At 44.7% G+C, this 23,891-nt stretch overlaps 2 protein-coding genes and 1 long non-coding RNA gene across 9 annotated transcripts in view; 2 read left to right on the top strand and 1 right to left on the bottom strand.

Moving 5' to 3' along the window:
• Positions 1–5,450, top strand: part of GOT1L1 (glutamic-oxaloacetic transaminase 1 like 1) — a 40,565-nt gene extending 35,115 nt beyond the window's left edge. For 2 of the 3 annotated variants that reach the window (XR_012007678.1, XR_012007677.1), the window contains exon 11: positions 3,640–5,187. The gene's annotated coding sequence lies outside the window, so the exon portion shown is untranslated. Of the gene's footprint in view, positions 1–3,639; positions 5,188–5,241 lie in introns of those variants that run through there. The other variant, XR_012007679.1, reaches the window with a different exon arrangement.
• LOC140604852 (uncharacterized) lies at positions 809–13,313 on the bottom strand. The gene is made up of 3 exons (XR_012007680.1): positions 13,038–13,313; positions 8,444–8,601; positions 809–2,424 (listed from the first exon to the last, which is right to left on the bottom strand). It is a non-coding gene; the product is annotated as an uncharacterized lncRNA (long non-coding RNA).
• A 119-nt stretch (positions 13,314–13,432) lies between these two features.
• RAB11FIP1 (RAB11 family interacting protein 1) overlaps positions 13,433–23,891 on the top strand; it is a 31,070-nt gene continuing 20,611 nt past the window's right edge. For 3 of the 5 annotated variants that reach the window (XM_072776434.1, XM_072776430.1, XM_072776431.1), the window contains exon 1: positions 13,433–13,866. In XM_072776434.1, the coding sequence (XP_072632535.1) occupies positions 13,490–13,866 (377 nt within the window). In that variant the 5' untranslated portion in view covers positions 13,433–13,489. Of the gene's footprint in view, positions 13,867–23,633; positions 23,794–23,891 lie in introns of those variants that run through there. The other 2 variants (XM_072776433.1, XM_072776432.1) reach the window with 1 other exon arrangement.

The following is a 23,891-nucleotide window of genomic DNA, read 5'->3' as shown; positions in this document are numbered from 1 at the left end:
TTCCTGTCTTCTCTGAGGTATTTCAATCTAAGGTTTGTGGTCAGAGGGATCTAAGTGTTGAAAAGCCATTTTTTACCATCAAATTGCATTTCAAAGGATCTTGGAGATGTAAGAGACCATAGAGACCATTTATTGCCATTCGTACAGAGAAATGGGTGGAAGTGATAAATGACTTGCTGATGGTCCCAGAGCTAAAAAGTCTAAACAAAGATTTCTGCCTATTGATACCCAGACCACTCTTTTTCTCACTGCGCTACCCAGATTGGCCTCTGCACATCTATGTAGAAATGTAATTGTGACGGGGACTTTCTTTACAGAAGTAGATATACATAGATGCAAATACATTCACACATAGACACATGCAAGTAATAGATTTAGGAATTAGGGGTACCTGGGTGGCTCAGTGATTGAGAGTCTGCCTTCAGCTCAGGTTGTGATCCTGGGGTCCTAGGATAGAGTCCCGCATCAGGCTCCCACTGGGGAGCCTGCTTCTCCCTCTGCCTATGTCTGTCTTTGTGTGCCTCTCATGAATAAATAAAATCTTTTTAAAAAAGGAATTAAAGTAATAGAGGCATGATTATGCTATGTGGACAATTTTAGCTGTTTGTGAGGAGTGTCTTAAGGTATGCACAGATGTAAATCTGGACACCTAATGAATGAATGAATGAATGAGTCTGAGGGAAAAAATTTAATTTTATCCATTGAATGCAGAACTCTAGGGCAAATGATGGAATTTAGGCAAGGTCTTACTCTCTAGAGGTTCATGAAGGATAGACATAGGCTCAAATAATTTTAATATAAAGCCGACTTTGATCATCACTGTCACAATTTAATAAGGAGCTAAGGATCACTGTAGATGAAAAAACTAGTAACACAAACAAGGAAACTTATAAGTACAAGCAAATTACATGTGTGCAGATATGAAGCAACTGTCTATTCACATATGTGTCATTTTTTCAGTGTATTGTAAGTATCCAGTAAGCAATGATGCTGTCATTTGGGGTGAATTCCTGTACAAGTTCTGTTTGGCTTTATGTGCACAATGATACTTCATGGTGTGTCTCTTATCTCTTGCTTTGCCTCTAAGTCCAATAAAGAAAATACACTTATATTTCCAGGCCAGACCTCTCCTCTGAGCTCCCAACTTATATTTCCAACACTCTGTTCATCCTGTTGGGTGTCTCAAAAGTACCCAAAGCTCCACATGTCCAAAATAACACCTGATTCTTCTTCCAGGATTCCCTATCTCAGTGAATGGCATCATTGTCCACTTAGGTATGAAAGCCAGAAACCTGGAGCGAGAACATAATCTCCCTAAGGGCAGGGATCCGGCCTGTCTTGTTTTCTGCTGTGTCTTCATGACCTAGAACAGTCCATGGCACACACTGAGTACTGATTATGTCCTGTGGAATTACTGTTTGCAATCTCTGGATTGCATTCGTTTTCCCCCATCTCCACCATTACTGTTCAGTCCAGGCTGCCATAACCTCTCATTGGCACTATAGCAATAGCCTCTTGACTAACCTCTCTGCTTTCATGCTCAGCTTTATTTCTATATATCTTCCAGTGTAGCCAGTGATCTTTTCAAAAACAAATCTGAATCTGAGACAGGCGCTCTTGCTGTGGCCTCTGAGGTCATACGTGGTATGTATCTATGGCTCTTATAGCCTCATCTCATATCATGATCATCTTGGCTTTTTAGATCCAGCCAGACTGGCCTCTTAGACATTCAGCCTTTTTTTTTTTTTTTTTTTACAGTGCCTATCATCACTTGCTCTGTCTAGCCACAGGGTCTTTGCACTTATTGCTTTCTCTACTGGGACCATTCTTCTCCATTCTTCTCCTCTTCATCCACTTAATTTCTGCTCATCCTCCTGATGTCACTCTCAGAGCTTAGAGAACTAGTTCGTGTAGGTCATGATGTCAAATGTATTTGGCAGAAAAGTCATAGTCAAAATAACTTGAAAAATACTGAAAAGAGATAGCTCCATAGCACTTGTCATTGTTCAATTTTTACATTTGTTTGTATAATTATTTTCTGTATGAAACTTTCCACAACTTGTAAGAAGTTTTTGTCTGTCTTCCTATGTGAAGTCAAGGATCTAGTCAAGGACCATTAAAATATAAGTCATTTCGTTCTTCATGTGTTTTTGCAAAGCACCATTAAATATATGTACCTGTATTCTTTTTTTTTTTTCTATCAGATACAAATCCTCAGAAGATTACTAGTGTTTGATAAAAATATCTTGGGATGTTATCCTCTCAGTGAGGTCCTCCTTAGTTCATGAAAGCCCTGGAGACAGGGTATGGACTTTTAGAAGATATTGCCTTTGCCTGTGATATCAGGATTTAATAAAATCAAACGAAGAAGGGCTTATCCAGGTTATCTTCTCCAATGTATATCTTTTCTTTTCTTGAAAGTTCCTGAAATCAGTAAGTTGATAGGATCTTAAGATGGTTAGAATCACTCAGACACACCAGATGTCTCCAACAGATCCTGTAAATATAGGAACTTATATATGATAAGGAAGCATTATAAATCCAATTAGGGAAGGGTCAGTTTATTCAACAACTTATTTTTTAATACTTAATTAGCGGCTTGTGAGAAAAAGTAAAATTTATCTTTGAACCATGTCACATACCAGTATAAGTTTCAGAAAGATAAACATGCAAAATGGTAAAAACTCAAGCCAAAAAAGGCTATATGAAAACCTAAGTGAATATATACCTCATATCCAGGGGGAGGAAGACATTCTCAGCTTAAGGGCAAAGGAAAACATTGTTCTTACCTCCTCAAAGGAAAATGTTTGACCACATAAAAATGAAAAATGACCAAATTAAAAGGTAAACAACAAAGTGGAGAAACAATAGATTATCAGAAACTATACAAGGGGTCAATGTTTATAGTACAACAGGAGGTTTATAAATTAGTAAACTAGTGCCAAGACCCCAGTGAAGAAATTGGACAAAGATAAGAACAGACATTTCATGTGTAAAATATGATTGACACATGAAAAAATATTCAACCTTACCAGAAATCAAAGAAATGCAAATTACACGTTTTGCAATTGCATAAATGCAAAAATCACTGTTTTATTCTATCAAATTAACAGAAATAAAAAGTACATAGTACACACTATTAGAGAAGTATAGGGGAAATCACTTTTCCAATACATTGCTGGGGGGAGTGATGTCATTATGTATAACGAATATTACAAGTGTTCACAGCTTTTGACTTACTTCTCAGAATATATCATCAGGAAATGTGTTGAGGAAATAAATCTAAATATGGGCAGTGCTTTATGCACAAGGATTTTTATGGAAGTATTATTTATAGCATCATATTTAATAATAGGGAGATCATTAAAAAAACTAGTGGACACTGACATGATGAAATTAGATAACCTTTGGAAATTAAGTATATGAAATTTTCCAATAAAATAAGAAACAGTGGGGAAAAATAGCATAATAGAAGTGTGTATACAGTCTAATCTCAACTGCATGTAAAGACAAGCGTGCATAGAAAAAACATGTTTTCCTGTCATTATTTTTCCAAGGTAGAAGATAAGTGTTTTTTTTTTTTTCTACTTGTCTTTGTTTTCTGGATTTCCCAGGAACCAATCCTTGCTTCTTTCCTAGGTGGAAACAGAGGCAATGCCATAAAAAACAAATCCAGTATTGACACATACTATAACTTGGTTGAACCTTGAAAAACCTGAACCTGAGTGAAAGAAGCCAGACACAAGAGGCCACAGATAGTATGATTCCATTTATATGAAATCTCCAGAAAAGGCAAATCTGTAAAGGCAGAAAGCAGATTCGTGATGGCCAGAGGCTGGGCAGGAGGTACGGGCACTGATTCCTCACAGGCATGGAGCTTCATTCTTGGGTGATGGAAATGTTTTGGAATTAAATGATGGTGATGGTTGCACAACATGGTGGAGATCCTAAAAACCACTGCACTACACACTTTAAGATGGTGAATTTTTGGTTGTGTGAATAATATCTCAAATAAACAAACAAACAAACAAAAGCTTGGTATTTAAAAAAGTAAAACTGAAAGATTTAGGTTAAGAATTTAAGAGTCCATTTTCAAAGGGTCATCTCTTTGCATTCTCAAGGGAGCCCTCTTTTTCTAGGGCCTCAGGGACCTCACTGGCTGGTGTGGATGTCAGAGAAGAAGAGAGGGAGAATGAACTAGAAGGACCAGTCATGGCTCTGTGTCTTTAAGATTTTATTTTTAAGTAATCTCTACACCCAAAGTGGGGCTTGAATTTACAACCCTGAGATAAAGAGTCACATGCTCTGCTGACTGAGCCATCCAGGCACCTCAGGATCAGAGAGGTTTTACAAATTATGAATGGCTATTTAAAAAATGAAAATGTAAAGTGAACCTGTTTATAGTAGCATCAAGAATACCAAATACCTAGGAATAAATCTGACAAAAGATGTACAAGACCTGTGTAGAAAACTACAAACACTGAGAGAAATTACATTTAAAAAGGATCTATCTTGCTCACTCTCTGGAATATTCAATAGTGTAAAGATGTGAAATTTCCCCAAATTGACCTGTGAATTCAATGCAATCTCAATCAAAATTTGAGCAAGTTTTTGTTGTTGCTTTGTTGTGTCTTGTTATGTTTTAGAAATGAACAAGTTGATTCTAAAATGAATATGAAAATGCAAAGGACTGAGAATAACCAAGAAATCTCAGTGGATGAAGGACAAAGCTGAAAGCTTTACATTAGAAGATATCGAGAAGTATTAGAAAGCTATAATAATTAAGACAGTGTGGCTTTGGCTCAAAAACAGACCAGTTGACCAAAGGGCCAGAATAGAGGTCAGAAACAAACCCACAAATAACCGTGGCAATAGAGAGCTGGTGGGGGAAAGCTAAGTTTTTTTCAATAAATGGCGCTGGGTCTATGGGATATATTTGTGAAACACCAAAAGAATCTTGATTCCTATCTGATACTATATGGTTGGAAAAATTTATGCTTCCATGGAAAACTGCATTTTTGTAGCAGAGCCTCTGGGTTATCTGATGGTGATTTTATGGCCACTATTTTATAACTCTATAAGTTGTAGATAGCACAGAAAAATTCATGAAAATAAATTCTGTCTGGTTGAGGGACAACATCCCCTCCACTCCTGTGAAAAACTTATTCTGCCTTAAATTGCATATTCATTTCAATATTCTTGAATTATAAATATGTCTGTTCTTTGGACTCTTTTTTTAAGATTGTTTATTTATTCATGAGAGACAGAGATAGAGAGAGAGAGAGGCAGAGACACAGGCAGAGGGAGAAGCAGGCTCCACGCAGGGAGCCCGACGTGGGACTCGATCCCTGGTCTCCAGGATCACGCCCCGGCCCGAAGGTGGCGCTAAACCTCTGAGCCACCCGGGCTGCCCTGGACTTCCTTTTGAACAGGTTGAATCACCTTGCCAGTTTTACTTCCTAATAAGTGAAATAAAATTTTAACATGTGTTCATTTTTATATCTGTATGAGAGTCGTGATTTTATCTTTTAAATGAATTATCTTTCAATAATACGTACAAATTAATTTCAGATGGATTGCTAACCTAAATGTGAAAGGTAAAACAATCAAGCTCCCAGAAGATTATAAAGGAGAATATATTCATTACTTTGGGGCAGCAAAGATTTCTTAAATAGGACACAAAAGCACTACTCATAAAAGAAAAGATGAATAACTCAAATTTCATTTAAACAGTACTTTTTGGGCAGCCTGGGTGGCCCAGCGGTTTAGCGCTGCCTTCAGCCCGGGGCCTGATCCTGGAGACCGGGAATCGAGTCCCAGGTCGGGCTCCCTGCGTGGAGCCTGCTTCTCCCTCTGCCTGTGTGTCTGCCTCTCTCTCTCTCTCTCCCTATGTCTCTCATGAATAAATAAATAAAATCTTAAAAAAACTAAGTACTTTTCACCCAGGAATGCCACTGAGAATGAAAAGGCAAGCCACAGAGTGGGAGAAGATATTTGCAATGCATTTTTTGGACAAAGCTATTTAATATATATATAGAAATTATATATATTATAGAAACTATATCATATATAATACAAATATATAAGTATTACAAATCAGTAAGAAGCTAGACAACAGAAAATAAAAATGTACAAAAGACCCGAATAACACATTACAAAAGACCATATCCAAATGGCCAATAAACAAGTGCCCAACCTCATTAGTCATCAGGGAAATACAAATTAAAACCACTGCACATCTACCAGAAGGGCAAAATACAAAAGATTGACAATGCCAATGTTGACAAAAATGTGGAGAAACTGGATCTCTCCAACACACCTGGTGGGAGTATAAATTGGTATAACTGCTTTGAAAAATTATTTGGTAATATCTCTTAGTGCTAAACATATGCCCAACCCTATGATCCAACAATTTCATTCTTAGGTGTGTGTGCGTAGGTTTGTGTATATGTATATGCACAAAAAGACATGAGAATGTACAGCAATTTTTAAAATAGCTCTGTGGGTTTTTTTTTTTTGTTTTGTTTTTGTTTTTGGTCAACCACAAACTCAGTGGCTTAAAACAGTAATTAGTTCTTTCAGTGTCAGTTCTGGAGGTCAGAAGTCTGAAATCACGGCGTTGGGGCTGCACTCCTTGCAGAGGCTATAGGGGAGATTCTGCTCCTTGTCTCTTCCAGCTTCTCGTGGTTTGTGAATCCATTACTTCAACCCTTGCCTCCTTCTCATGGCCCTGTCCTCTTCTGTGTAATCCCTCTGACTCATTCCTTTAAGGATGCCTGTGATTGGATCTAGGGCTACTTGGACGATCCAGGATGCTTTCCTCATCTCAAGATCCTTAATTACATTTGCAAAAACTCACTTTCTTTCTTTCTTTCTTTTTTAAACATCTATTTATTTGAGAGAAGGCGGAAGGAACAGAGAGGGGAAAGAATCTTCAAGCAGACTTCTCGCTGAGCACAGAGCCCCAGTATGGGGTTCAGTCTCACAGCCCCAGAGATCATAATGTGAGCCAAAACCAAGAGTCAGACACTTAATCGACTGAGTCACCCAGGCCCCCCTGCAAACACTTGATTTCTAAACAAGTAGCATTCACAGGTTCCAGGGATTAGGATGTGCATATATTTTGGGGGAGTGGGGGGCATCATGCAGCCCTTTACAAGCCTCAAACTAGAAACAACCTAAATGTCTATAAACTGTAGAATGAAAATAGTGATAGATTACTATGAAACAATCAAGATGAACACATTACTGCTACACAAACACCATTGGTGATTCTTATAATACTGAGTGAAAGGAGCCAGACCCCAGATAAATATCTGATGTAATATTCAGTCATATAATGCTCAAAAATAGCAAGACTAGGGGCACCTGGGTGGGTCAGTTGATTAAGCATCTGCCTTTGGCTCCGTCATGTATCCAGGGTCCTGAGATTAAGCCCTCCACGTCATTGGACCCCCTGCCCAAGGGGGAGTCTGCTTCTCCCTCTGCCCTTCCTCCCATCCCAGCTCATCCTTGCTCTCTTGCTCCCTCTCTCTCTCTTAAGTAAATGGATAAAATCTTTTTTAAAAAACCAGCAAGACTAATCTAGAGGATAGAAGCTGGGATGGTGGTTGCTATCCTATGGAAAGACGGGGGCCCGTGACCAGGAGGGATGCAAGCATGGTTTCTGCATGTGCCAATACTGCTCTATTTCCTGATCTGGGTGGTGAAGACTCACCACACCAAACACTTCCGTGTGCCTTTTTGCAGATAATGTTTATAGGAAATTTTCCTCTTCACCTTCTTCACACATTTTCTTCTATTTTCTGTACATATTAGATTTCAATACCTGTGTTTATTAAAAACTATGAATGATCATTAACAACATTTTCTTTCTCATTATGGGTTAGGTGCTACCATCTCTCAGGAATGTCTGTTTTGGGGACACATATATATTTTTTTAGTCTAATGAGTTTTGACAAAAACTTAAATTGGGGGACCCAGTGGTGCTACAGAATGTACTGTTTTGTAATTCATTCCCAAACTGCTCTATAAGCCCTTAGCATCAATAGCTTTCCTGGCTGAGGCGTCTCCCAAACTTGGGAGTACAGGTGGTTGGGATGGCAAGTGTTACTCCGAGGTGAATGATTAGACTTAGGAAAAGGACTTAGGATTAGGAAGAGTGTTATAGATCCTAGGAGAGGTAAGAAATAGCACTTCCTGAAGACGGGCAGTAATTCGTCAGAGGGATGATAAGGGTGGGTAAGAAGAGGATACTTAAAGGTAGAGCCTAGTTTGAACCTGGGTTGCCTCCTTGAGGGGACCCCTAGGTAAGGAGTCTTATTCTGGCTGTGGTCAGTCCACCCGCACCCCAGCCTTGGAATTGGTGAATTGTCAAACACTGGGCTTGCCTTGAGACTTCCAGGGCTATATTATAATTCCTTAGGCTCAAAAGTCAACATACCCATCAGCCTTGTACCATGTGCTGTGGCGTCCAAAAGGAAGAGAAGGGGGGTGGTGGAGCTGCTTGAAATACCTCTTGGCCAGCTCTGCCTCTGCAGGTCTGTGTCCGGGGGCCCCAGCAGTTGAGACAGTGGAGGCTCATGGCTTACATGGAAGAGGCTGGAAGGAGAACAAGACCCTGAGGGGGTAGCTCCAATGGGACGATTCAAGAAGGAATAAATGCCTCAGAACTTCTGCTTTCTTCTTGTATGTCATGAAACCGATTCTGGAAAGGTGAAGGCTTGCATCTATGATGAACACATATTTCTTTTATAATCAGAAACAATAAATCTGTATTTTTGAAAGATGGTTATATCGGGTAGTGCTAAAAGTGGCCGTGACTGGAGGGAGACTGAAGGGTTCAAAGTCATCTATGCCTCTCTACTTAATCTGACCTGCCTTCTGTTGGCAAGACTTTGGGAGAGCCAGAAATAGTGAGGACCACATTTCCTGCCTTTGGGATGCTTACAGGCCAATAAAACCAGTGCTGAATCTGAGTATAAGAAATAAGCTAGGAAACTCAAAGCAGGGCAACTGGGTGGCTCCGTTAGGCGCCTGCCTTCAGCTCAGGTCATGATCTCAGGGTCCTGGGACTGAACCCCACATCAGGCTCCCTGCTTGGTGGGGGGAGGGGGGGCTGTTTCTCTCTCTCCCTCTGTGCTTGCTCTCTCTCAAATAAATAAAATCTTAAAAAAAAAAAAAGAAATCAGAAGCAATTCTAAATGGGAGAGGCACAGGGGAAGGCTTAGTAAAGAAAGGGGAGGTAAGGGACCCACAATCTCTCTCTACAGTCTATAAGACTGTAGTTGTAAGACTCAAGGGCTTTCCGTGAAGAAACTTGGCAAATTTTGTATTATCTACGATGCAAATTTTGTTAAACAAAGTAATAGGGGCAAAGGGGGAAACGTAGCCATTTGCTTTTGAGACCATCCTTTGTCCTGTGTGGCTATAGTTGTTTCGTTTTGTTTAGTTTTTTGTTTTTAGATTTATTTGAAAGTCTGAGAGAGAATGTGCACGTGTGGTGGAGGAGGTGCAGGGGAAAAGAATCTGCAGCAGACTCCCCACTGATCGTGGAGCCCATCACCAGGCTCGATCCCCCAATCCATGAGATCAGGACTTGAGCAGAAACCAGGAATTGGATGCTTAACCAACTGAGCTACCCAGACACCCCAGTGTGGCTATAGTTTTAACTTCCACATTGCCACACCCCCTGGGGCAATGGAAAGAGAGCCTGGTGTTGGGGGCTTGCTCCCCTGGCTCGTGATCCCTGAGGCAGAAGCCCCCTAGCACCCAGAGCCGACATCTGGAAAGTAGTCTCCTTGGTCAGCCAAGTGGGTGAGAGTCTGAGGCAGCTGGACCTGGGGAAGCCAGAAGGCTGTTTACCAAGGGCTCCAGTGAATGAGTCATGTGTGTGGACGTTTGTCACCACACCCCAGAGTGCAAGGCAAAGGAGAAAGACAAGCAACCATTACCAGCCTCTTTCTTCTCCTCCCTTAGGACAGCACACTAGTCCATTCCGAGTCCCCAGAGGTGATTTTTTTTTAGAGAGAGTGAGAGAGAGAGAGAGAGCACGAACGAGCAGGGGGAGAAGGATAAGCAGACTCACACTGAGTGTGGAGCCTCATGCAGGGCTTGATCTCATGACTCTGAGATCATGACCTGAGCTGAAACCAAGAGTCAGAGGCTTAACTGAATGAGCCACCCACGTGTCCCCTCTGCCCGGGGTGGGGGTGTCTGTTGGTTAGATCTCTTGCAGTTGGGGGTGTACTGAGGAGCAGCGGGCAGGAGTGATTGGCAGTGGTAGGGTGGCAAACATCTCTCATTCTGCTTGCCCTTCCTCCCCACTCCCAGCACGGCTCTATACTATGTCTTTTCCTGGGAGACTTCTTGGTTGCTCCTAACAGCAAATCTGCACTGGTCATCTAACTGCACAGCTGGTGTCTGGGAGTCCAGGCACACTCTACTGCTTTGGGAGGAGGCGAGGTGGCTAATCTGTCCAGTCCAACCTGCCAGGCACCTTGCCCACGTGCTCAGGGCCAACAGAAACTCTTCTCCTCTTTCAGTCAGGGCTAGAGGCGGGCCAGTGAGAGGAATGAGAAGTCAACTCACCACACCCTGGCTGTAGGAGGTGTTTATAAACACTCCTGGAATGCAGTGAACCTGCGAGGGGTCAGCTGCCCCAGGACGGCCTGGCCTGTGGGAGAGGGTGGAAGGGATGCCCAGGTGGATTCTGCTGAGGGCAGGTGGGGAACAGGGCACAGTGGAGCACCAGCCCTCTCGTGGTCCTTGTCATTGCACCTGCACACCTCCCATCCTGGACTGTAGGGCTATAAAATTGGAAGACAACAGACTTACTCCCGGGGGGTCAGCAAATGAGTTTTGAGGGACAAAGAGCTCTGGCTGGAGGAAGGGAGAAAACAGCCACCAAGCCATTTAGCATCAAGTACATCCTGTGCTCTAGCTCCTGGCTTCTCTCTACCCTGACGTATTTCCAATTCCTGCCTCTCATGAGCCCCACTCCTCTGAGTTAACCTCTGCAAGTGTCCAGTGTCTGGAAGGATCTTGATTTCCTGTGGGTGGTGGAACAGCCTTTCCCTCCCCCAATCTACAACCTCTGCTTTAACCTTAGAGCCTATATGTGTTTGACAGAAACCCAAACACATGAGGTCACAAGGTATTATAGTTTTTCCTTCCCCCTTGTTCCCTTCCTTTGTCCTCTCATCCTTTCCATGAATGGAAGGGATGCTTTGGGTCATACTCAGCCTATGAGGCTGACCAGCTGGCTTTCAATCCTTGCTATCTTCACTGTGGGGCAGCATGAACAATGTGAGTGTGGGGGAGGACAGGAGATGAGAGCTGAAAAACTTCACTCACAGGGGATCAGTCTTGACCCCAAATCTTGGACTCTGTCCAGCAGGGAGGTAGTGGAGCAGTGCACAGGTAGGAAAACCAGGAGGGGAATAAGTGCCTTATTGACTACAGTTCCAACTTGGAACAGACTCCAAGGATGGATAAGTGGTAGAGTGGGGCCAGAGGCAGATAGTCCCCAGGTGAAAATGAAGGCATCTAGCTCTGACCCCCCACCCCAATGCTGGCTGCTGGGCTACTTTTGCTCACACCTGCCTTACAGCATGAAGCACAGCCTCATCACACCACTGCTCAAAATCCTCTGAGGGCTGGCTCACCCTGGCCTAACGCTGTGGCATAAACCCCTTAGCCTGGTGTTCATGAGCTACGTGATCTAGGCCCACCTACCTTGGCTGTCTTATCCCTACCATCCACCCACAGTGCCCTCCAAAGATATCCCACATTCTGGCCCCCAATGGGGTGCTCCTAACCCCTGAACATGCTGGGAACTCTCCGGCTCCTATATCTGCTTAGACTGTTCTGTTCTCTCTCCCTTGAAATGCTCTTCCCCCACACCACCCCCTCTCTGCCTGTCAAATCTGGTATATGCTTTACTTTAGGGCTCAGCTCAATGTCTTCATAAAAATCCACCTGCTTAGAGAAATCACTCCAACCTCAAAACCCCCAAAGCATTTTGTTAGTGTAGGATTTCCGTTATAGCATTTGTCATGATGTGCCTCAGAACTGGATCTTGTTTTAGGGCTTTGTGCCCTCTGTAGCTCCTAGCACATACTGGGTACCAAGTAAGTTCTCAATATATTTTTATGGTAATGAATGGGGCCATGAGGTTGAATGACATCAACAGATGGTCAAGATACGGAAATGGCAACAAAATAACAGAGCTCTGCTAGGCTTTTCCATCACTTACCTGTCTGGTGCCTCCTTTTTATCACCATTGCATATTTACAATGTATGGAATAGGTCTTTCCCGCATGGTAGCCACCCTCAGTTGCAAACCTGAGGCATAATGCATCTTGTAATGTCCTCCAGGGTAAAAGGAAACACTGTGTGCTCCTGGTTGGCCAGAATAAACTGCACACTCTCTCTTCACTTCCACAGCACTTCCTGAGCACTTGGGGTGCATGTACCCAGGTTTCTGCCGGGGGGCTATGGAAGAGACACCTTAACCAAGTCACCACCTGGTCCCCCTGGAAGCAAAACCATGGGGGGAAATGTGAGTGAAGTCCTGCAGTCAGCAGGACCTGGGAATGAAGGGAAACTGCCCATCCAAGGGACATCTGGAAGAAGGAAGTGAATGACTGGAAGCCCCCAGGGATAAAGGGCAGGGAAGAGACTCTGGGCTACTGGAGCAAGGGTGGCCCTCTGGTCTCCAGATGTCCGGGTTTGGCAACCCTATCTTCAGTTCCTCCTTTATTCCTCTTCCCTAATTTACCCTTTCAGCCTCACCTTATTTGGTGAGAGCAGAGCAAAGTAGGACACTCCCACAGCACCTCATCACCGGCCCCCTTCCCTCTCACCTTCCCCTTTTCAGGCCCTCAAAGGATCCTCCTCCTTCCGCCACCCATCGGCACCCTCCCAGCTCCCGCAGTCCCCCGGAGCAAACCACGGGCTGGCCCAGATCAAAAGAGCAGCGACTGTGGGATCGCGCTCACTGTCACCTTCATGGCACCTCCTGATCCAGAACTCACCATGTGCCGGGCTACGTTATCATTTTTAAAGCAGTTGCACGAGGTGATGGTTATCTCACTTTATGGGTGAGGACACTGAGACCAAAAGATGAGAAGCAATGCATGCCGAGTCACACGCCCGCCCGTTGGCGGGGCCAGCCTGGAAGTGAGGTCGGGCTCGTGCGACCTGGTCCCGTACCAGCACCTCTCGCTCCAGCATCCCCCGAGCCCCCGCTCCCGGCCCCCGCCCGGGACTCTCGGGCCTGAGCCGCAGAGGCCGGGTGGGGAGCGGCAGGTGAGGCGGGGCGGCGGGGGCGGGGCGGGGCGGGGCGGCCCGGGCCCGGAGGGCGGGGCGGGGCGGGGCGGGGGCGGGGCCGGAAGCCTTAAAGGGGCCGCGGCGGCGGGGCGGGCCGCAGAGCCGGCCGGGCGCCGCCACCTTCCCGGCCTCTCCGATCCCCAGCGGCGCCGTCACCATGTCTCTGGCGGCCTCGGCGGGCCGGGGCCCGGGGGCCGTGTGGTCCCCGACGCACGTGCAGGTGACGGTGCTGCAGGCGCGGGGCCTGCGGGCCAAGGGCCCCGGGGGCACGAGCGACGCGTACGCGGTGATCCAGGTGGGCAAGGAGAAGTACGCCACCTCGGTGTCGGAGCGCAGCCTGGGCGCGCCGGTGTGGCGAGAGGAGGCCACCTTCGAGCTGCCGCCGCTGCTGTCCGCCGGGGCCGCGCCCGCCGCCGCCGCCACCTTGCAGCTCACCGTGCTGCACCGCGCGCTGCTCGGCCTCGACAAGTTCCTGGGCCGGGCCGAGGTGGATCTGCGGGAGCTGCACCGGGACCAGGGCCGCAGGAAGACCCAGTGAGCGCGCGCCGGGGGCGGGGGGCGGGGGGCCGTGCGGCTGGGCGCCGAGAGCCTTCTAGAGCGGGCGTGGCGGTCACCGTGCCGCCGTGTCCCGGGGGCACGGGCCGAGAGAGGCCTTGGGACAGGGCTCTCCCGGGCGACGGCGGCCTTCTCACTTAGCTTCAGCTTCTCCAGGCCGTCCCGCGCCGCCCTGCCCGGGTGCGCGCTCCCTTGAGGCCCGCGTGAGGGGCGGGGGTGGGGAGCACCAGCACCTGGGGTGTCTTTGCATCTGCGCGACGTCGCTCAGCGCCCGGAACTTAGTAAGCACTTAATGAATTTTTGATGAATGGAAGATACTTGTGGGCTGACGAATTCTTCTTACTAGTGTGGGTGGTGTGGTTGTCGGATACGGATCTCCTGGGCATTTCCTGGGTATTTCACTGTCCTGGACCTGGAGCTGCGAACGTGTGGGCCCCGGGCTCAGGGAAGAAGATCCGGTGGAGGGTGAACCCGCAGACACTCTGGCCCTAGAGGCTCACTCACGGACGTTGCGGGGTGGAGGCTGAGGACTAGGGAGTGCCGGCCGCCCAGAGATGGCTAGTGAAGAGAATTTGCTTCTTTCTCTTCCCCTTTTCTCCTCCCACCCCCATCCCCGCCCCCCAAAGGATGCTAGAACGGTTTGGTCCTAACTTCCAGTCTGAAAACTATTAGGCATGTTTGCCTTGAGCCCCAAGTCAGTAAGGACTTCCCAGTGCTGGTTGGAGTCGGGGTCAGTCCTTGGCTGAGCAAAAGTGGGAGGCATCTGAGCCATGCCATGTAGGCATTGTTTCTTTTTGGGAGTTTGTCAGGTTCTCTCTGGTCGTGCTCTGAATGGATGGCTGCTCACATGTAGCTTCTCAGTCTAGAGTTGTGTGCTAGGGTATCTCACTCCCACAGGGAAAGCTGGGCCTCACCCAGTTCACTTCAAGGTGTTACTCATTTATTTGTTCTCTTGTGCAGGTGTTTGCCATGGAACGTTTGATTATGTAACATTTGATTATGCTCGAGTACTGTACCAAAAGCTGGCCTCCTTAGCTTAATTGGTTACTTTGCTGGACCTTAAACATGCAAGTCAGTCATATTACCACATCTCCTACTGTTTGCGAAGCACATGGATTCACATTGGGTGCTTTAGATATAAATGGGGTTTTAACCTTCCTTTGTGAAGCGGATGGGAAAAGCCAGAGGGTTGGAAGTTACCAGACTCCCTTGTCTGCATCGTGGGTCCAATTTCAGCTTGCATGCTTGCAAATGCAATACCTGATTCACTTATCTGGCCAAAGATGAATAGGCATTTCTGAATTCAAATCAGATAAAATAGAGCGCCTTGAGGTGAGGATGGATAGGGTATCTCTTGGCATTAACTTACAAGCCATAAGGTGAGCAGAGTCTTTGCTAAGGAGGCGCTGAAACAATGCTAATTTTCCATTTGATTAAATAACATTTGGGGCCTTGGCTTGGCTTCCTTTCCAAGTTCAACTGGGTGCCATTTGGCCATCCTTTGTCTTGTTCCATCCCAAGATGCACGGATATTATCATCTGTTTCTGCTGTTTCTCATGTGAACATTTTATTCCCTTGAAAGATAGATCTCCTGTACCAGCCAGAGATGAGGATTCCAGATTCCTGGTTCTGGTGCCCACTCTGGTCCTGACTCATTGTTAGGCTTCGGGCTGCTCGGTCTCTAAACACCCAAATTTCCCTATTTATGCATGGAGCTTGTTGCCAGGCTTAATTGATATTTATAAGATGTTTCTGGTTCCTGGATTACTGGGGCCTGTGTACAGCTCAAAAGGTTCTTTTACTGCTTTGTGAGAAATGACAGCCTCCTTAAGATCTCTATTTCAGGAAGGGTTCCAGCATCTTCATTTGTCTTCCTCTCCAATGTAATCCTAAACCTACATTGTTACTCCCGTCTCTATTGTATGAGCTGATTACTACTTAGTCACAGTATCAACCTGTAGGAAAGTGATGCTTAGTTGGTATGTGTGTTTCCATAACTGCAAAGGAAGTCTCCTTTGGCCCCCTTAGCAGCCCGTGGAATTGCAAGCTTTCCATCTGCTGCTTCCTGGGACTTTCCAAGGTGCCAGGGAACCTAGTTAAACCAAGCCTCTCTGCTGCCCTGGTACATCACTTGGGTGCTCAAGATAGCTGAGATTTGGAGAGTGAGATATATACTGAGAGGCAGAAGTTTACCAGAAAGAAACTAGTTAGGCTAGGAAAGTCATTTGAACTAGTTATTAATGGTTTGACTCCATGTTAGATATTAAACACCAGCAACAAACAAAAGCTTGAATTTTGGTCTCTAGGTTTATTTGTGTGTACGCATGCATGTGTGTTAATCTTGAGCAAAGAAGAGTCTAGAAACTCAAGACGTTAACAGCTAACTGTGCTAGAATTTCCCTTTGTTCTCTTGATAAGCCCTCATCTATCATACATTTGAAGGCAAGAGAACTATGCTTTTCGTGACTCAAATTTTGCAGACCTCAAATTTAGTGTGATGACACATCTTTAAAACACCAAACGGGATCCCTGGGTGGCTCAGTGGTTTAGCACCTGCCTTCAGCCTAGGGCATGATTCTGGAGTCCCGGAATCAAGTTCCACGTTGGGCTCCCTGCATGGAGCCTGCTTCTCTCTCTGCCTGTGTCTCTGTCTCTGTCTCTCTGTTTCTCATGAATAAATAAATTAAAAATCTTAAAAAAACAAAACAAAACACCAAATAGAGGCTGACATATAGGTAGGATACTTTTAATAGAGAAGAGTACGGGGATCCCTGAATGGCTCAGTGGTTTAGTGCCTGCCTTTGGCCCAGGGCATGATCCTGGAGTCCCGGAATCGAGTCCCACGTCGGACTCCCTGCATGGAGTCTGCTTCTCCCTCTGCCTGTGCCTCTGCCTCTCTCTCTCTCTCTCTCTCTCTGTGTGTCTCTCATGAATAAATAAATAAAATCTTTTAAAAAAATAGAGAAGAGTACATGACCCTTATCATTAAGAGGAAATGGAAATGCATTAATTTTGTACATATTCTTGCTTCTTAAAGATCTGAGGTCATAGTTGGGTCTTGGTTAAATGAGAACCAGTTAAAGTCTTATAATCATAAGGTGACCAACCATGTAGGATTCTCTGCTCAGCTCTCTAGTCTCATGTAGTTTGGGATCCTAGACATAAGGGGAAAAAAACTTTCTGGGATATGAAGAGCAACAAAATATAGGGAAATAATCTGTTCAGGACTGATTAAAATAAACATCCATTCAGTCTGATGACCCTAAGGCCACTGTGTAACTAACATCATGAAACTTAATGCTGTAATAGTCTTCCAGCCATGATGAGAGAGTGAGTGATGGAGAGTCATTTTCTTACATCTCTTAAAGATGCAAGAGGGAATTTGGTTGCATATAAAAGGATCTGGTTATTAATAAAGTTAGAGATTTTGAAGAATTGTGTTAGTAAGATGCTGTAGTTAAATTGTAAAAGGAAATCTGGGTTATTAAAAAGAAATAAAAAAAAAAGAAATAAGGACTCAATAGTTGTTTTTCTGGAAGAGTCGGATGCAGAGAAACGATTTAGATGAGCCGAGAGATAAATAAGCAGTCAGTTTTGGTGCTTCTACTGTCAAGTTTCTGAAGTGCATTTAGGTTTTTTTGTTGTTGTTGTTTTTGTTTTTTGTTTTTTTTTGTAACAAATTGGAAAATTGGCACAATGTTACCGCTTAGGTTTTCCCTTTCTTGGGATTCTCCTTAAAATTAAATTGGGCCTCACTGGGGAGAAATCCTCCTGCCTCTCCCGGGGCCCCTCCCACTCCTGTGTAGGAAAATGATAGCTTAGGCTGGGAGCCTGAGTTCTCGGTCAGCTCTGGGAGAAGTAACCCTAACCTGTGTATAGCCACGGGATGCAGTGACTTCGAAGAAGGAGGGTGCTTTAGAGTCACTGTTCTGGTGATGTGAAAGATGTTCCCTCATGGTCTTATTTGATTATGATTTCATCTGTAGGACATTCAGTTAGCTTGGGGAAAGTTTCAACTGCCTTTTCTTTTGTCTTTAAAAGTATATATATAGTACGTTTTAAAAATTGAAGTATAGTTGACACGCAATATCGCATTGGTTTCAGGTGTACAACATAGTGATATGACGGTGCTGTACGTCATGTTGTGCTCACCATCAGTGTAACTGCCATCTGTCACCGTACAATGCTATTACAGTACCACTGACTGTTCCCTATGCTGTGCCTTTCATCCCCGCGTCTTACTCATTCCATAACTAGAAGCCTGAGCCTCCCACTCCCTTTTGCCCATTTTGCCCATCCCTCCACTTCCTTCTCCCTGACAACCGTCCTCTTGGTTCTCTGTCTTGATGAATCCATTTCTGCTATTTGTTTTGGTCTTTAGGTTCCACATATAAGTGAAATTGTATGGTATTTGTCTTGCTCTGTCTTACTAGACTTAGCCTCTACTAGGCCCATCCCATGCTGTTGCAAATGGTAAGCTCTCCTTCTTATATTTTTAGTAAATATTTTTTAATACCTACTATGTGCCCAGCACTAAGGTGTAAACAATAGTGACCAAAACAGACTTGATCCTTGCTTTCAGGAAGCTCAGAGCCCTGTAGGGAAGATAGACCTTAAATGGATGAACCCATAAATAAATAATCATATATTGTGATAAGTAGAGGAAGAGAACAGGTGTCATAGAGGATAGATCTGGAAGGATATGACTTGAAGAAGGAGATGGCACATAACTTCTTGGAGGCAGGAACCTGAAGCACGAACAGATTTTTCTGGTGAAAAGTAGAGGAAGGGAACTTGAGGTAGAGGGAGAAGCCTGTGCAAAGACCCTGAGGTGGGAATACCTGGGAAGCTGCAGAGACTGTGTAGATTGTGGCTGAAGAGGAAGGCAGGGCTTCATTTAAGAGCAATGGGAAGTCACTGAGTATTAAAAGCAGAGGGGTGTTGTGATCTGGAATAGTCAAAAATCACTGTGGCTGTTGGGTAGAGAATGGATTTGAAGCAGCCCTAGCCTGGAATCCGACAAAATGAGAGGCCGTTGCACTAATCTAGGCTACTGATGGTGGCGGCTTGCACTAGGGTGATGGCCATGGTGGTAGACAGAGGTGGTAGGTTTCAGAATTATTTTGGAGGTTCAGTTGGCCTGGTTTGTTGATGGATTGGTGGGTGGGGGTGAGAGAGAGGAAGTGATGAAAATGAACTAATAAAATAAGGAGAGCTTGCTGTTGAAAATGAACCAGGAAGTGGTGGCACTTTTCTTTCCCCTAGCAGCCACTGTGATACGAGAGTGAGGTCACCATTACAAAGACAGCTTTGGGCAGTGACACCTGTGAGTCAAATCTTCTATTGGAATGAATTAGTAGGAAACGTTACTGAAATCAGGGTGTGTGTGTGTGTGTGTGTGTGTGTGTGTCTCCCCAAGTATTTACAGTTTTAATACAGGCCAAGTCTTTGTTTTGTAATCGTTTATGTAGCTGATGAAATCTAAATGGTGGCTCTAACACAGCTGATGGAGTCACTGCTTCAAGGAGTACAGGACTTAAAAAAGGAAGAAAAATCATATATAACATTAGGAAAAATAAACCCATAAGTGAAATATAAAACTCTGGAGGCAAGTAAGTCAACCCTTTACGTGTTTTTCACATTAGGGAAGGTAAGTGTACAAAGGAGTCTTGTGCCTTTTTCATTTTGCTTAAACTTCCTTTTGGTTACAAAGACCTCTATTGTGTTTCTGTAACTACCTAACTACCGTCAGAGGGAAGTTTTTGTAAATCGTATCTGATGTGTCATTTTAATTGTAGTGATTAACTAAAAAATGTTATAATTATGTTAAAAGCAATACACGTGCTATTAAAATGTCCGCTCCAGAATCGATTTGCTAAACTTATTCTTTTCCCCCTTAACAGTAATCTTAGATATCCATTAAAATACTATTATTTTAGTTGCCATACATCCTAGAAAACCATGCTCTGTGCTCTACACTCACTCACTGTGGCTTAGTTCCAGAAGGATTAAGAAGCCCTAGCCTAACGGAGAAAGTGATAAGAGGCCTTATCTTCATCCCTGAGCCATCCCTTGGGTGGTCTTTGATTCTGAGTCTTGTGCAGATCTCTAAGCCTCGGGGGGCCTTTGAATTCCAACAAAATCAACACCCCAGCCAACCCTGTATTGGTCTTTTGAAGAAAATCAGTTCACCGCCAAGATCATTTGTTTGAGAACCACTCCTCTTAAGGTGTCCTGAGTCAGATCTGGTGCCCCAGCTGGCTCAGGGGACCAGGCCTAGCTTCGCCTGCCTCTCCCTTGGCCAGGGACCACTTTGGTCTTGTTTTTTGCTATGTGACCTGATGCAGCACCTCATAACATGTGTGAGTGAACGAATGGCTGAGGTCCCCGTGGGCACAGGACAGGCAGTTGTTTGCCAGTGTGGATGCGGAAAAGCATTTAATCTTACATTCAGCCTGGTAGATTAAAGACAAGGGGGTCTGGGGTATGAAGTCAGAGCTCTGCTTCTTTCAGATTTCTCAGTTTGGGCCGTGGCATGTTTTCCAGTGCCTTAACACCGAAGAAGCAGGTTACCTTCTGCTAGGGATGCCTTTGGCAAAAGAGCTGCTCTCAGCTCCTAATGAGATGAGAAATTCCTTTCCTGCAGGGAGAAGTCTGTAGATAATCTGTTAGAAAAAAAGCAAGGATTTTAGTCTCCAGGGTGTCCCCGAGGGACACATTGAGGAATGTGCCTGTGGAGAGAAAAAAGGCAGTGGTAATTAAGTGTCCTTTCCTGAATGCTGGCCTTTGAATGCAGGAGAGGGGAGGCATTTATAAGAAATCTCAGAAAAATGTTTCTAGGGGCGCGGCTGCTGCACACTTCACTTTTAAAATACTCTTTTATGAGAAAGGACGTGGCTAAACTAGGTGGAACAATTAAGGCTTCCAAAAAGCCTGGTCTGAAAAGGCCCCTTGTAATCTTGAAGAATGGGTGTCCTGTGCGGAGGGCCCCAGGGCGACTGGGTCCTGGGATGTGACTTTGGGGGTGTTGCTTCCTCCAGCACAGGTCTGGTGGGGTTTTCCTTGTACCTAATGGCACTTCTCATTTTTGCTAATCATCAGTTGTTAAATCAGGATTTTAAAATGTGGGGTTTTTTTCCCCTCTCCTTCTTGGGACTTATCTTGATTGCGAGATAAAAATCATAGATACTTTACTTCCTTGCCGGGAACTCTCCTTGAAAGAGTGCAAATCTGTCTGGGGGTGGTGGGGAGAGGGCTGTTAGGTCCCTTTCTGCGGGGACTGTGTGTTTTCTTTTGTCCTGGTCAAGAGATGGGGAACCAGGCCGCTGCATTTTTGTCCCATTCTTAAAGTCTCTTGGCGTGAGTGATAGAAAACTCTGTGATGGCGATGAGGTTGTTCTTTGACAGGCCAACTGGGCAAGAGGTGAGAGACCCAATCTGATGGTAGAATATTAATGTTTGTGGCTTTTTGAGATACGATCAAGTAAAAAAGAAGTCAGTAAGTAAACGATTATAGGAGAGGTAGTCTTCCATGTTTAAGAATGCATTGATTTTTCTAATTTTTATTTTTAATTTTATTCATTCATTCATTCGAGACTGAGAGAGAGAGAAAGGCAGAGACACAGGCAGAGGGAGAAGCAGGCTCCATGCAGGGAGCCTGACATGGGACTCCATCCCGGGTCTCCAGGATCAGGCCCTGGGCTGAAGGTGGTGCTAAACCTCTGAGCCACCGGGGCTGCTCTATTGTTAAATTTTTTTTTTTAATTTTATTTATTTGAGAGATTGCGAGTACAAGGCGGGGAGGGGCAGAGGGAAAGGGAGAAGCGGCCTCCTCACCGAGCAGGGACCCTGGGATCATGACCTGAGCCCAAGGCAGGTGCTCAACCAACTAAGCCACCCTCGTGCCCCCATTTTTCTGATTTTTAGAGAATCTTAAAACCGATGCTTGCTATCACTTTCAGTCCTCACCTACAAGGAGTTTAGCACGGAGTAATTACTTTCCACTTAGAACATAGGTCTTGATCCTGCTATTGCAGTCAGTTGTGTGTCTCCGCAAGGGTTTGGAAGCCCTCTGCTTCTTGCTCCTGCTCTGGAGAAACACTTAAAGAGTTTTATCTGAGGGTCATTAAATCAGTAAGTTACAGGAAATATACACCAATCAATGTATTTTAAAAACTCTTTTGTCCTTTTTAATTTTGGAAATTGTTAATACAAACTGATTTTGTAACTGAGTCTTTTCCTCCTCCCTTCACGTGCAAACCATTGTTATTTGGATTTGATGGACAAGGTTGGGTGACTAAGAGTATAGCCCGTCAGATATGTTGATATCTTATGTTCCCTTCCGAGAACTGTCTGAATGGGTAAACCGTGGTATACATGCACTTCACGGAAGGTCATGCAGCCATTGGAAATGGCAGGTATGAAGTCTGTGGGGCAATAATGTACAACACACTATAAATAAAATTGCATGTATGCTCTGGTTACACCTGAGTAAGGATTATAGCTAATACTTACCGAATGCTAAGTGCCAGGCACTGTTCTAAGCACTTGATATTAGGTCATTTTATTTTCATAACATCCTGATGAAGTAGGTGCTTTTTAGCCCTGTTTCCGAGGAGAAGTCTGAGCCACAGAGAGGTTAAGTAACTTACCTAAAGTCTCTCAGCTCTTGACTGCTAAAATGTACAAGAAAAAAACCTCGAGAAGATACATAAAAAGATAATAATGGTCAGATTAGCATGCAAGTGAGCTCAATGTAAAAAAATTACTAAAATCTCTTTTTCTCTCTTTTTTCTTTTTTTTTTTCTCTTTCTCCTTCCTTCCTCCCTTCCTTCTTCCTTCCTTCCTCTTTCTTTCCTCCCTCCATGCCCAGTTCGACACAGGGCTTGAACTTACAACCCTGAGATCAAAACCTGAGCTGAGATCAAGAGTCAGGTGCTTAACCAACTGAGCCACCCGGGCAATACTAACAAAAAATTTTCTGTAGCCTGTTGTGCTCACTTTCTAAGAGAATTTCCATAGAGCACATAATATGGAAAAGACCCAAAGCATTTTTCAGCCTGCTTTTCTGTTCTCTCTCCTTTAGTGTGTCACTTGCCAGCTTTTAGGAATGAGTATGGTGGCTACAGGTAGCCTTTCAGTGCTGCTAGAGTGGCTGTCTTAGGGGCTGGGGTAAAAAAAAGTGAGCCATTTGTTTCTCTCATGGCTTACCACAAATTCTTCTAAATTGTTGACTGTGGGCAGAAAGGAAGGGCGACCTAAGAAGGGGAGGTTGGCCGATTGGTCCTTCTGCATTCAGAGTTAGGTAATGATGACCAACTACCGAGGGCAATAATCAAACTTGTTAAACTAGTTAGCCTCTGTAGGGTACACACCACAAACATTTTATGGGTCATAAATGTCTCTGTCCCTGCTTGCTATGGCATTGCTTCTAGGCTACCAAGTGAGGGGTGTAGACATTTCACCTAGATAGACTCACCCCTCTTCAGAACACCTTTTAGATGCTCTCGACTGCCAACCCCATGTGATTTTTTGCCTTATTTCTATTAGTAAGCCAGCTAATGAATTGCTATTAAAAACTTCTTCATCTAAGGAAGATGGAGAGTGCCCTCTGTGTCACACACTCCATTAGGTGCTGTTCTGTTCTTCCTGCTTCTTCCCTCACCTGAGGCCATAATCCCCTGGGTCATGATGCTTGGTTACCGTGGAGGTGACTCATGCTACAAGTCACAGTGGAGATTTTTCAGGAGGAGAGAAATAGGCTGTCTACCACTGCCCCTGGGGTCCCACCTGGACCCACAGACAAGGATCCCTTGAAGTTAACACACATGAGTGTGCTGAAGTAACTGTAGAGCTGGGAATCTTTCTTCCCCTCCCTTTCCTGGAGCCTCCTGTGTCTAATACAAGTATGCAGTATTAATTTATTTTGCTGGAGCCCATAAGTAGGTGGTTTGCATAGCTCCTTGGGATTCAATTTTGCTGAGGACTGACCTTGTTTGTGTGT

The sequence above is a fragment of the Canis lupus genome, chromosome 15 (assembly GCF_048164855.1).
Source record: "Canis lupus baileyi chromosome 15, mCanLup2.hap1, whole genome shotgun sequence".
NCBI classification, from domain to species: domain Eukaryota; kingdom Metazoa; phylum Chordata; class Mammalia; order Carnivora; family Canidae; genus Canis; species Canis lupus.
The sequence above is the reverse complement of the archived record's forward strand: the minus strand, read 5'-3'. Positions and strand labels throughout refer to the sequence as shown.